At 47.7% G+C, this 11,566-nt stretch overlaps 1 protein-coding gene across 1 annotated transcript; it reads left to right on the forward strand.

Annotated features, from left to right (window-relative positions):
* The first annotated feature begins 585 nt into the window (after positions 1–585).
* Positions 586–9,404, forward strand: PSMD2 (proteasome 26S subunit ubiquitin receptor, non-ATPase 2). Its single transcript, XM_019735769.3, has 21 exons — positions 586–770; positions 1,220–1,276; positions 1,659–1,823; positions 2,614–2,735; positions 2,931–3,155; positions 3,447–3,605; positions 3,771–3,915; positions 4,094–4,154; positions 4,412–4,558; positions 4,727–4,833; positions 5,040–5,167; positions 5,396–5,483; positions 6,459–6,621; positions 6,745–6,846; positions 7,019–7,164; positions 7,421–7,504; positions 7,724–7,892; positions 7,982–8,076; positions 8,274–8,400; positions 8,795–8,913; positions 9,063–9,404. The coding sequence occupies exons 1-21, from the start codon at positions 636–638 to the stop codon at positions 9,243–9,245; spliced, it is 2,727 nt and encodes a 908-aa protein (XP_019591328.1). The 5' UTR covers positions 586–635; the 3' UTR covers positions 9,246–9,404.
* Positions 9,405–11,566: the final 2,162 nt, after the last annotated feature.

An 11,566-nucleotide genomic window follows, 5' to 3' on the forward strand; every position in this document is an offset into this window, starting at 1 on the left:
TTGTTTTGTTCTGTTTTCAGCTCCGGAACTTAGCATTGGAGCGTAAGACTTTATTAATTATTACTCCACCTGGCTCCGCAGGTGGATTTAAGGTAGTAGCCATATCTTCTCGGTAATACTGGAGTACTTTCCTTCAACTGGGGGTAGGAGGGAATGTAATGAGGTCAATATTCCACAGTGGTGTGGAGCTACACCTACATTACACAAACTTCACATAGACGGCAATCAAGCGTCCGGCTTTCAAGAATCTCGTCCGTTTGTCCCACCACGCAACCAACTGGAGTACTAACTACTGGGAGCACTTATCACACAGTTATGAAGAAACCTATGGGCGGTCTCTCGGCTCGCAGCCAGCTCTAGCCGTACAGCAGCCAACACATCCGGATCCCAGACTGCACACTCCCGTGGAGTTCAGGAAACTCCAAGTCCAGGGGCGGTGCTTATGGCGCGCGGGAAGCTGGGAATTGTAGTTTTCATTTGGCTTCCGAGGGCTGGGGCGCTTAGGTCTCGGTGACGTTTCCCGTCGCAGGCCGGCTCTGGAGGTGGAGGGAGCCTTGAACGACGCGCGCGAGGCTACCTGGGAAACGGGGCGGTGCGAGTGGTGCGCACGCAGCTGGCCGGCAGTGGCCGTGGAGATGGAAGAGGGTGGCAGAGACAAGGCACCGCTGCAGCCCCAGCAGCCCCCAGTGACGGCCCCAGGCGGCGCAGACGAGAAGCCGGGCGGCAAGGACCGGCGGGATGCTGGGGACAAAGACAAAGAGCAGGAGCTGGTGAGGTGTGGCCCCGGGGGCCGGCGGAGGAGGCCGCAGGCTGAGTCACGGAGGCGCCGCAGGCCTCGGGCCCGACTCCCAACGGCCCCGCGGCGCTCGGGGGAGGGCGGATGGGGAGACCCTCGGGGCTCCCGGCACCCCGCCTCTCTGCCCCTCATCCTCCATTCCGCGCGGTAACCTCCGCCACCCCCGCCAGCCCTCTCCACCGTCTCGTGAGATGGACCCGGGCGGGTCATTGTCACCCCAGTTTTTAGAATGGCATTCAAGCAGAGCCTGGTCCAGAAGCCAAGCTGCCTTCCCGCCAGGGCTTCCCATTCCCGCTGTCTCTCCTTGTCCACCTGGTCCCTCTCTAAGGAGGCAGACTCACTCTCCACCTGCCCCAGGGTGAATGGGAGGAGGATGTGTTTGGGATTCCTTCTCTTGATGAGCCTCTTACCCCAACTCTCCAGTCTGAGGAGGACAAACAACTTCAGGATGAACTGGAGATGCTCGTGGAACGACTGGGGGTGAGTCATGATACGTTAACATGAGCTGGTGCGTGTTTGGAGCTTTCCCACTTGTTTGTTTTAGTCCATTTTGGGGCAAGAACTTCTATATGAGGTATAGGGAAAGGTGGACTGTATTTTAGGGTCAGTGTTATGGCGAAGTTGTGAGAGGAAAGTAACAAAGGATTTTTAAAAGATTTTGTAGTTGTCTCTCCTGGGAAAAGCAGTTCTTGAACTCTTCACTGGGGTCATTTGTTTTTGTGCCAGGCAGTGTGCAGGTAGTTGGAGAATCACAGATGAATAAGACAGTGACTTTTCCCAGGGGGAATCGTTAAACAGTTGTGTCTTATGACGTGAGGGATGTATTATAACTTTTTGTCTGACCCTTACATCTCCTTTTCAGGAGAAGGACACATCCCTGTACCGACCAGCCCTGGAGGAACTGCGAAGGCAGATTCGTTCTTCTACAACGTCCATGACGTCAGTGCCCAAGCCTCTCAAATTTCTGCGTCCTCACTATGGCAAGCTGAAGGAAATCTATGAGAACATGGCTCCTGGAGAGAATAAGGTAAAATTATTTCCCAATTCGATGGAGGCCTAGTTTAGGAATTCCTTTTCGTCAAGACCATGGGGCTCATGGGAAGTCACAGGAAGCCTGGTAGACCTGAGATCTGAGCTGGCTGAACAGAGCGTCTCACAGTCAAAATACTCACATAAGAGCAGACAAGAGGATTGCTTTCTTTTGTGAACAGAAGATACTGTTTCTGTCATTTATGTTGGACCTTGGGAGTTCATTGTTATGATCTATTTATTTCAGTGTAACCTTAACTTTTTTCTTTCCTCACATCCCATGTACATTCATTCGTTTTATCTCTAAAATATATCCCCAGTTCAATCACTTCCTTGCCTGTTGGAATAATGCTAATCCAGGAAATCTTCAGTTTGCACCTGAATTAGTGAAGCAGCCTTCTAACTGGCCTTCTTCCTTTTGTTCTTGACCTCCTACACAGTTTGTTTTTCATACAGCAGCCATAGTACTCTTTCTAGATTGTGAGTCTTTTCTGCTGAAAACTTTTAAATTAATAGTTTATTGTTGTGATTAGAATAACATCAACAGTCAATCTTTCTCCACTCTCCCCTTATTGTTGCCCTTTAGCCATGTTGGGTTAAAAAGGGAGATAGCAACACTAACCTTAGCGTTATCACGAGGCTTAGCTTAGATAACGTGTGTAAATTTCTAGTAAAGAGGTTGGTGTGTAGTTAGTGCTTAATTGGGGGGCTAGTGATAGTGGTCTTGATTACATAATTAACACCCTCCCTTACCTTGGATATGACTTCAAAGACTTATTTCTTTATAGCGTTTTGCTGCTGATATCATCTCTGTTTTGGCCATGACCATGAGTGGGGAGCGTGAATGCCTCAAGTATCGGCTAGTGGGCTCCCAAGAGGAACTGGCATCATGGGGTCATGAGTATGTCAGGTAAGACCTTTCCTTGGGAATCTGAAAGGGGTGCTAAGGCATAATTCTGAATTTAGTCTTGGGAGGACCTGGAGGTACTATCTGTTTTGGAGTACCAATGGATTGAGTTTCGCAGACGTTAAATTCCTTGACCCACAAGAAAGTGCTTCCTGGGAAGCTGTGTTCCCCTGATGGTTTGGGCCTATCTCTCCATAGGCATCTAGCAGGAGAAGTGGCTAAGGAGTGGCAGGAGCTGGATGATGCAGAGAAGACACAGCGGGAGCCACTGCTGACCCTTGTGAAGGAGATTGTCCCCTACAACATGGCCCACAATGCGGAGCATGAGGCCTGCGACCTGCTCATGGAAATTGAGCAGGTGGATATGCTGGAGAAGGACATTGACGAGAATGCATATGCAAAGGTCTGCCTCTATCTCACCAGGTGAGTGAGCACGGTAGGGCATGGTGAGGCCTCCCTCCCCAGCACTTCTCTCTTAATTGTGCCTCCTCTATTTTCCCAGAACATCCGCATCAAGGGTAGTGTCAGATTATAGTTAATTTATTGTCTGTAAGCTTCTTCAGGACAGAGACATCGTGTCTCCTTAGTAGTCCCACCATCTAGTATAGTGCCTGGTATGTATATAGCAGGCATTTAGTATTTCGGGTAAGTGAATTAAATGGGGTAAATGAATGTCTGGAACTTCTGATTCCTTTATTATTTTTACCTTCATAGTTGTGTGAATTACGTGCCCGAGCCTGAGAACTCTGCCCTACTACGTTGTGCCTTGGGTGTGTTCCGAAAGTTCAGTCGCTTCCCTGAAGCTCTGAGGTTGGCATTGATGCTCAATGACATGGAGCTGGTAGAAGACATCTTCACCTCCTGCAAGGATGTGTATGTAGGGAAGAAGTCACCAAAGGAAGAGATAAGCTTGCGTGGGAGGTGGCGGGGACATTTGCATGAAGATCTGGGACTTGCAGGTTCTGGTTAGGACTTGAGGTGCTTTTCTGTGCCCTTAGTGAACGGGGGCCGAGTTGATGTGATGGCTCTCTCCCCCAGGGTAGTGCAGAAGCAGATGGCTTTCATGCTAGGCCGGCATGGGGTGTTTCTGGAGCTGAGTGAAGATGTGGAGGAATATGAGGACCTGACAGAGATCATGTCCAATGTGCAGCTCAACAGCAACTTCTTGGCGTTAGCTCGGGAGGTGAGGCTGCCCTTTTCACCATCAAGGCTTTCTTCTTGGCTGTGATTCTATCTGACATTTCACTTCTTTGACTAAAACTGACTAGACTCTTGGTTAGAATTGCCATTTAGTGGGATAGCAGAAGGGACAGCTAGGGGAGGCCTGGGGTAGCAGTTGTGACCCTCTGACTTCTCTTCAGCTGGATATCATGGAGCCCAAGGTGCCTGACGACATCTATAAAACCCACCTAGAGAACAACAGTGAGTAGCCATCTGCATGTGTGTGGAGATTGGAGTATTGTTAATTACCCCTTGTATTGGGAGTGATAGCTTGGCCCAATACACTTATTCCATAGAGCTCAGAATTCCCACTTAGCTTTTTTCCAGGTCACTGTTGGGGGCAAAGATAGAGGATCCCAAGGGGCTAGCTCAGAACCAGAGACCAGCCGCCGTGCGGTGTTCCTTTCTTGCCCTACTCTAAACCAGCCTTCCTTTCCTTTTCTCTCCCTCTTCTGCAGGGTTTGGGGGCAGTGGCTCTCAAGTGGACTCTGCCCGCATGAACCTGGCCTCTTCTTTCGTGAATGGCTTTGTGAATGCAGCCTTTGGCCAGGACAAGCTGCTGACTGATGATGGCAACAAATGGCTTTACAAGAACAAGGATCATGGTATAATTCTGTTCCACTTTATCTTTGTGTTGCTTTGGTCACTCTTGTTGTTTTCTAGGTCCGTATATTACCTGACAAGCAATCCCTAATGCAAGTCCTTGGAGAGCTCTTTATAATAGTTTTCTCAGTGTGGGACCATTTTAAAACTAAGCTTTCTCCTTGACATAGGAATGTTGAGTGCAGCTGCATCCCTTGGCATGATTCTACTGTGGGACGTGGATGGTGGCCTCACACAGATTGACAAGTACCTGTACTCCTCTGAGGATTACATCAAGGTTGGTCTGGGCATAGCCCACTCATGGGGACATTCCCCTTCTGTGTTCTAGGGCCCGCAGGGCCTCCCTTTCACTGGTAAGATCTACCTGGCTTTCAACTCCAGTTAAAAGTTGATGCTATGGGTGCTGCACTGAGGCTCTCGTTGCGTCCTCCGTGGTGAGGCAGGTAGAATAGCCTAAGTGGAGACTCTGTTTGCATTTTGTAGTCAGGAGCCCTCCTGGCCTGTGGCATCGTGAACTCGGGGGTCCGGAATGAGTGTGACCCGGCTCTGGCTCTGCTCTCAGACTATGTTCTCCACAACAGCAACACTATGAGACTTGGTTCCATCTTTGGGTAAGGCTGCTTCTCCTTCTCATAGCACTCAGCCTGAAAACTCTGTGAAAACAGAAACTGGCCCTTTTCACCTTAGTGTTGTATTGCCAAGAACTACCATTGTGCCTGTTGTGTATTTGGTTCTTGGTGACTGTTGAAATCATTCATGAATGACCAATCCTCGTTTTGTTTCTTCCTTGTCTTATCCTTGGATGTGTGTTGGGGACTGCCTATCCCTGGCTTTTGCAGGCTAGGCTTGGCCTATGCTGGCTCCAATCGCGAAGATGTCCTAACGCTGTTGCTGCCTGTGATGGGAGATTCCAAGTCCAGTATGGAGGTGAGTAGAGGCTGTTGGTCATTTAAGGGAGGTGGGGAAGGTTCTCTGAGTCCTACCACTCTGTGATAGATAATGGGGAAAAAAAGAAGTTGGGGAGATAGATGGAGGAAGGGAGGGAGGGAGGGATGGATGGATGGATAGATACAGGTAGATAGGAAGGAAGGGAGGGAAGGAGAAAGAATGGTGGATAGATAGAAGTGGGGGTGGGGGTGGGGCGGGGGAAGTGTATCACTTTTAGTGAAATCCCTTGAAACTGGGATTCTAAGCTCCGGTGGTGTTAACGGCTAAAGAGTTAACATTTCAGTATTGAGTTCCAGCCCTTGGGATCTACGAGGAAGTGCCAGACTAGAGTGGGGAGTAACTTAACCCAGCTTGGTGGTGGGTGATTGTCACTGTTTTAGTTATTGGCCAATCCTAAATTTTCTCACTTTTGCACAGTAGTTTTAGTGATGGGTAAATATAGTATGGTGGCTGAAAGCAGGGGATTTAGACAGAAAGACCTCAGTTCAAATTCTGCCACTTCTGCTTATAAGCAATGTGATCTTGGACACATAACTCAGTCTCTTTCTTAGGCTTCATTTTTCTCATCAATAAAAGACCTGTTCTGGAGAACTGACTCTGGGTGGTAAACACACAATGGGATTTATAGATGATGTAATACAGAATTGTACACCTGAAATCTATGTAATTTTACTAACAATTGTCACCCCAATAAATTAAAAAAAAAAAAAGACCTGTTCCATGGGATTGTTGTGAGGATTAAATGTTAATAGTATGCAAAGTAATTGGCATAGTGGATGACATATAGAAAGTATTCAGTGAGTGGTTGCTACTGTTGTTACTTGACTACCATCAGAAATGGATTATTACCTAGTATGGTTATAGCACACTGTAGGATTGGCTGTATTGAATTGACATAGGTAAACAACTGTTTTAATAACTTACACTGTGTAATACTGATTTTCCTATTTCTAGGTGGCAGGTGTGACAGCTCTAGCCTGTGGAATGATAGCAGTGGGATCCTGCAATGGAGATGTCACTTCCACTATCCTTCAGACCATCATGGAGAAGTCAGAGACTGAGCTCAAGGACACTTACGCCCGTTGGCTTCCTCTTGGCCTGGGCCTCAATCACCTGGGTGAGGGGATGTCTCTGTTTGGGCAAAAGGCTGACAGTAACTAGATACAACAGGGAGGGTTTATGTGTCAGGCTGTGCTGTATGGAAACAGGTGTCCTCTGACCCCTTGAATCTGTCCTGTAGGGAAGGGAGAGGCCATTGAGGCAATCCTGGCTGCGCTGGAGGTTGTGTCAGAGCCGTTCCGCAGTTTTGCCAACACATTGGTGGATGTGTGTGCTTATGCAGGTGTGTGTCTTTGTGCTTCTCAGTAACTCCTCACTTCTCTCCTGGACCTCCTTTCAGACTTGTCCTTTCTCAGTCATTCTGATCTGCATTAGCTTCTCTTCTTCCCGGAGGAAGCTTTTCCTTGGTGCCTTCTCATTTCTCCCCTCCCTTTCCCTTAACCATCCTGCTGCAGGCTCTGGGAATGTACTGAAGGTGCAGCAGCTGCTCCACATTTGTAGCGAACACTTTGACTCCAAGGAAAAGGAGGAAGACAAAGACAAGAAGGAAAAGAAAGAGAAGGATAAGAAGGAAGCCCCCGCCGACATGGGAGCACATCAGGTTCCGTGGGCAGCTGGGCACTCAGGGGGCTCTTGAGAAAAGATAAGCATGTCGGAGAGCAAGCGGGCTGGGTTTGGGTTTGTTTTAGGGCCTCTCTGGGTGTTGCTGGGTATTGAAATAGCATGAGACCGGATTCTGTACATGAGGGGTAAGGCTGTGCCCCACAGGACAGCTTTTCTTCTTCGACGGGACTCAAGTCAAGGGTGAGTATTTTGTTTCCTGAGCTTACTGGGTTTTGCCGCCTCTTCAATTGCAGGGAGTGGCTGTGCTCGGGATTGCCCTCATTGCTATGGGAGAGGAGATTGGTGCAGAGATGGCACTACGAACCTTTGGCCACCTGGTGAGTATCGCATGGAAAATATGGGAATATATTGGTTTTGATGCTGGGGTTCCCCAGAGGAGACTTTCCTGATGGTTTTTCATGGTTGAGAAGTGTTTTTTACTGTGCCCTTTCTACAAAATTTTGATTAAAGCCCCTTTTACTCATCAGTCTGTTCCTGTAACTGAGCTTGTTTTTATTGCTTTCTGTGACACCGTTGTTGTTTTGTTTTATCACCAGCTGAGATATGGGGAGCCCACACTCCGACGGGCTGTGCCGTTAGCTTTGGCCTTAATCTCTGTTTCAAATCCACGACTCAACATCCTGGATACCCTAAGCAAATTCTCTCATGATGCTGACCCAGAAGTTTCCTATAACTCCATCTTTGCCATGGGCATGGTAGGCAGTGGTGAGTATCAGTCAGAAAAAGATCTTAAACAGCTTGGAGGAAGGTTTGAGGCCCCTTTTTCAAGCTGCTGTAATGCTTAATGTTTCCAGGTACCAATAATGCCCGTCTGGCTGCAATGCTGCGCCAGTTAGCCCAGTATCACGCCAAGGATCCCAACAACCTCTTCATGGTGCGCTTGGCACAGGTAAAGAATAGAACTCGTTTCCTTAGAGTGTGCCAAGGGAACTATCTGTGGGGATGGAAGGGAGACATGTAGTTACATGCAGGGGAACTTGAGTTGGTCAGAGGGAGGATGTGTGTGGTGGGATTTCTGTGTGGCCAGGTTAGCTGATGTCTTTTCAGATGTGACTCCCCACTTCCACTTCTCTCTGTATTTTTCAGGGCCTGACACATTTAGGGAAGGGTACACTCACCCTCTGCCCCTACCACAGTGACCGGCAGCTTATGAGTCAAGTGGCCGTGGCTGGGCTGCTCACTGTGCTTGTCTCTTTCCTGGATGTCCGCAACAGTGAGTTCCTGTCAGGAATCTTATATGGTGGCACATGGTGCCCTGTCTCCACCGCTACCAGGGCCACCTTGATAATCTAGGAGCAGGACTTTGAGTTAGCTCTATAACACTGGGTTCCTGAGGTTCTAGGATCTGTGAGGGCCTCATGAGACTTTCATCTCCCACACTTTTGATCTGGCCCAAAGAGATTTGAGGATGGAGAAATAAACCCAGTTTCTGCTCTTGAGTGACTGGGAGAAACTGATTATATAAAGTCTGAGGGCTGGGGGCAGAGTAAAGTGGGGGCATCTCTGGTTCGTAGTACCTGTGGGGTTAAAGAGTCAGGACTGGAGTGAGGTCCCAAGGTTTAGGCCAGGTCTGCCCTTATGCTTCTAACTATGTCCTGTGCTCTCAGTCATCCTAGGCAAATCACACTATGTATTATATGGGCTGGTGGCTGCCATGCAGCCCCGAATGCTGGTTACATTTGACGAGGAGCTGCAGCCATTGCAAGTGTCTGTCCGAGTGGGCCAGGTAAGGCGTTAAGCAGAGGGGAGGGCTCAGGTTATATTCTGTAACTTGGAGAATGCCCATAGACCTGCTTCTCTGACACTGGTATGGGATCTGGATTGCTGCTACATTGCCATCTGGAGTCTCTTCATCTCAGTTTTCTCACCCTACAGGCAGTGGATGTGGTGGGCCAGGCTGGCAAGCCTAAGACCATTACAGGATTCCAGACACACACAACTCCAGTGTTGCTGGCCCATGGAGAGCGGGCAGAATTGGCCACGGAGGAGTATCTTCCCGTCACCCCCATTCTGGAAGGTTTTGTTATCCTTCGGAAGAACCCCAACTATGACCTCTAAGTGGCCACCATGGGCTCTGAGCTGCAACTGATACGTAAGCGGGTTTTGGTTCCTTCTGCTAGCGGTGAACACTACTGCAGACCTTTGGGGGAATTGTTAAGCTCCTGTTCTTTTGTTACTGGTGAGATAACTTTGTTGAATAAAGACCTTTATCCCTGAGGTCCCTTTCTGTCTGTTTTCTGGGGTATCGTGACTAGAGGCCAGACTGAGGTGGGGGGTGGATGTGAGAGGGCGCTGTTTGTAGCAACTCTGAGCCCAGGCTAGTGGGGAAGCTGCCCTTAACAGAAAGAACTAAACCCCTTTTCCTTCTCTTTCCTAGTCATCTTAAAACATCGGTTCATCTTTAGGGGCATGAACTTTTGGGATGCTGATAAATATAATGGACCTTCTTTCTAGGAGCTGCATATATACAAAGTTTTACACAAACTCTTACAAATAACTTTCCAAGGGGCTTGTGGATCCCATATACCCCCTACTCCCACCCCATCAATGCACACCCACCTGAAGCCCACCATTCCCTGACTTTGGACTAAAGATCCCTGGTCTAAGAGGCAGAGTTAGCCCTACTCTTTCTAATTTGACTTCTGTGCTGCTGAATGAAAATGGCATCTTTACCTCCTGTGACCCTCTGTCCCTCTTGGGAGCCTGCTCTTCGAGAGATTTGATCATGTTAGCATCTACTTCTGTGCAGAAACGGCATAAGAAAGCTTGACCCTGACCTTCCTCCTAGTGTAGCAATGGGAAAAACGTGGCCTCCTTCCTGGAATGTAATCACTTGATCTGCAGCCCTTCTTCCTAGTAGAGCTGGTGCCGGTATGAGTGTAGCCTGTTGAGGCCTGGACCCCATGGATACAGTGGAGGAAAACATGCCCTGGCAGTAATCACTTGCATTTATCCAACACTTACTGTGGTTTTAGCCTCTGTACAGTGACTGGCACTTAATAGGTCTATAAATGTTGAAAGAAGAATTCTACATACTTCTGAGACCTAACAACAACTCTGAGGGGTAGGTATTACCCGTGTGTTATTGGTGAGGAATGTAAAGTGTGGAAAGGTTCAGTAACTTACTGAAGGTTGCATAGTAAGTGGTGGAGCCAGGATTGGAATCTAAGTCCATCTGACTCCAAAGCCCATGCCATTATTCACTATATTTATCTGCCTCTGCAGCCTTGGAGACTTGTGGACCTCAATGTAGTCCAAACTCTTGGCTAGCTGGAGAAGTGGCAGTTTTGGATTTTGTATCTATTGTAGTCCCTGCTGTCACTCTGGAGCCTGTATAAAACACCTGTGTAAAAGGTTGAAGCACTGAACTTGGGAGACAGCAGACTTGTCAAGCCCCTTTAATGGGAACTGTTGTAGTCTTGAGCAAATGAGCGTGTCTAATGAGCCTCTGTTTCCTATATAATGGGGATACAGTAATTGCCTTACCTGATTTCCAATAGTGATGTTAAAATTAGAAAGTGATTTATAAATAAAAATAAAAGGATAAGTCCTTCCCACAACAGTGACTGTGCTTTAGAGTGAGAAATTTTCACAGTGGCTCTTTAACATTCAGTGGTTCATTCAGCAACAAATATCAGTGGAACCTTATTCTGCATTGGACATTATTATAGTTTGTGGGGATACAAAGATTGAAAAAAATCCTCAAAAAGATGATGTAATGAAAAAGAAAACAATTGTGAGATATTGTGATCAAAACTGTACAGGGGTGTGAACAATGTACCCTGGGATCATTGAGATAGGGCCTAAGCACCTGGGTAAATGACGGGAAATTTTTGAGGAAACGCTTGGAGGAAGATGAGTTTGTCCAGAGGAAAAGAGAGTAGGATACAGCTAAGGGAATAGCAAAAGCTGGAAGGAGAAAAAGGTATTTGTTTTCAGAAACCATGGATAATTTGGTTTGGCTAAGTATATAGAATGAGGGAACAGTGTAACAGGAGATCAAGTTCTAAGCCTTCTCTGATTAGGTTTAGAGGAGCGTTGTTGTTTAAGAAATTGACAAGTATCTCTCAATCACTGAATGAGAGCAGGAAAGTGACATCAGCCATCTGGGTGGGAAAGTTCACCACGGAGGCCCAGGCAAGGGAAATGAATGCTTGAACTAGGGCAGTAGAAATGGGAAGATGAGGAAGGGCAGAAGATTTTTTTAAAGATAAAATCAAGAGAACTGGATTTTGATCCAAACGCCAATAGATCTGCTGTCTGATTAGATGCAGGATGTGGACAGGAAGGACAGGATAAATCCCAGGTTTTCTGCTTGGGCAGTATTCTTTGAGAAAGAACACATGAGCGACATGTTTGGGGGCAAGGTGGAGGACTCC

This window comes from Rhinolophus sinicus, chromosome 17 (assembly GCF_057876585.1).
Source record: "Rhinolophus sinicus isolate RSI-liver-muscle chromosome 17, RSI-T2T, whole genome shotgun sequence".
In the NCBI taxonomy this organism is placed as follows: Eukaryota; Metazoa; Chordata; class Mammalia; order Chiroptera; family Rhinolophidae; genus Rhinolophus; species Rhinolophus sinicus.

What these genes read in the sequence shown, in the direction of transcription:
- PSMD2 (XM_019735769.3), top strand. Translation starts at nt 636, where the DNA reads ATGGAAGAGGGTGGCAGAGACAAGGCACCGCTGCAGCCCCAGCAGCCC. An exon ending in TGGCTCCTGGAGAGAATAAG is followed by an intron (nt 1,824 to 2,613) that starts GTAAAATTATTT and finishes ATTTCTTTATAG; the next exon opens with CGTTTTGCTGCTGATATCAT. An exon ending in CCTCTGAGGATTACATCAAG is followed by an intron (nt 4,834 to 5,039) that starts GTTGGTCTGGGC and finishes TGCATTTTGTAG; the next exon opens with TCAGGAGCCCTCCTGGCCTG.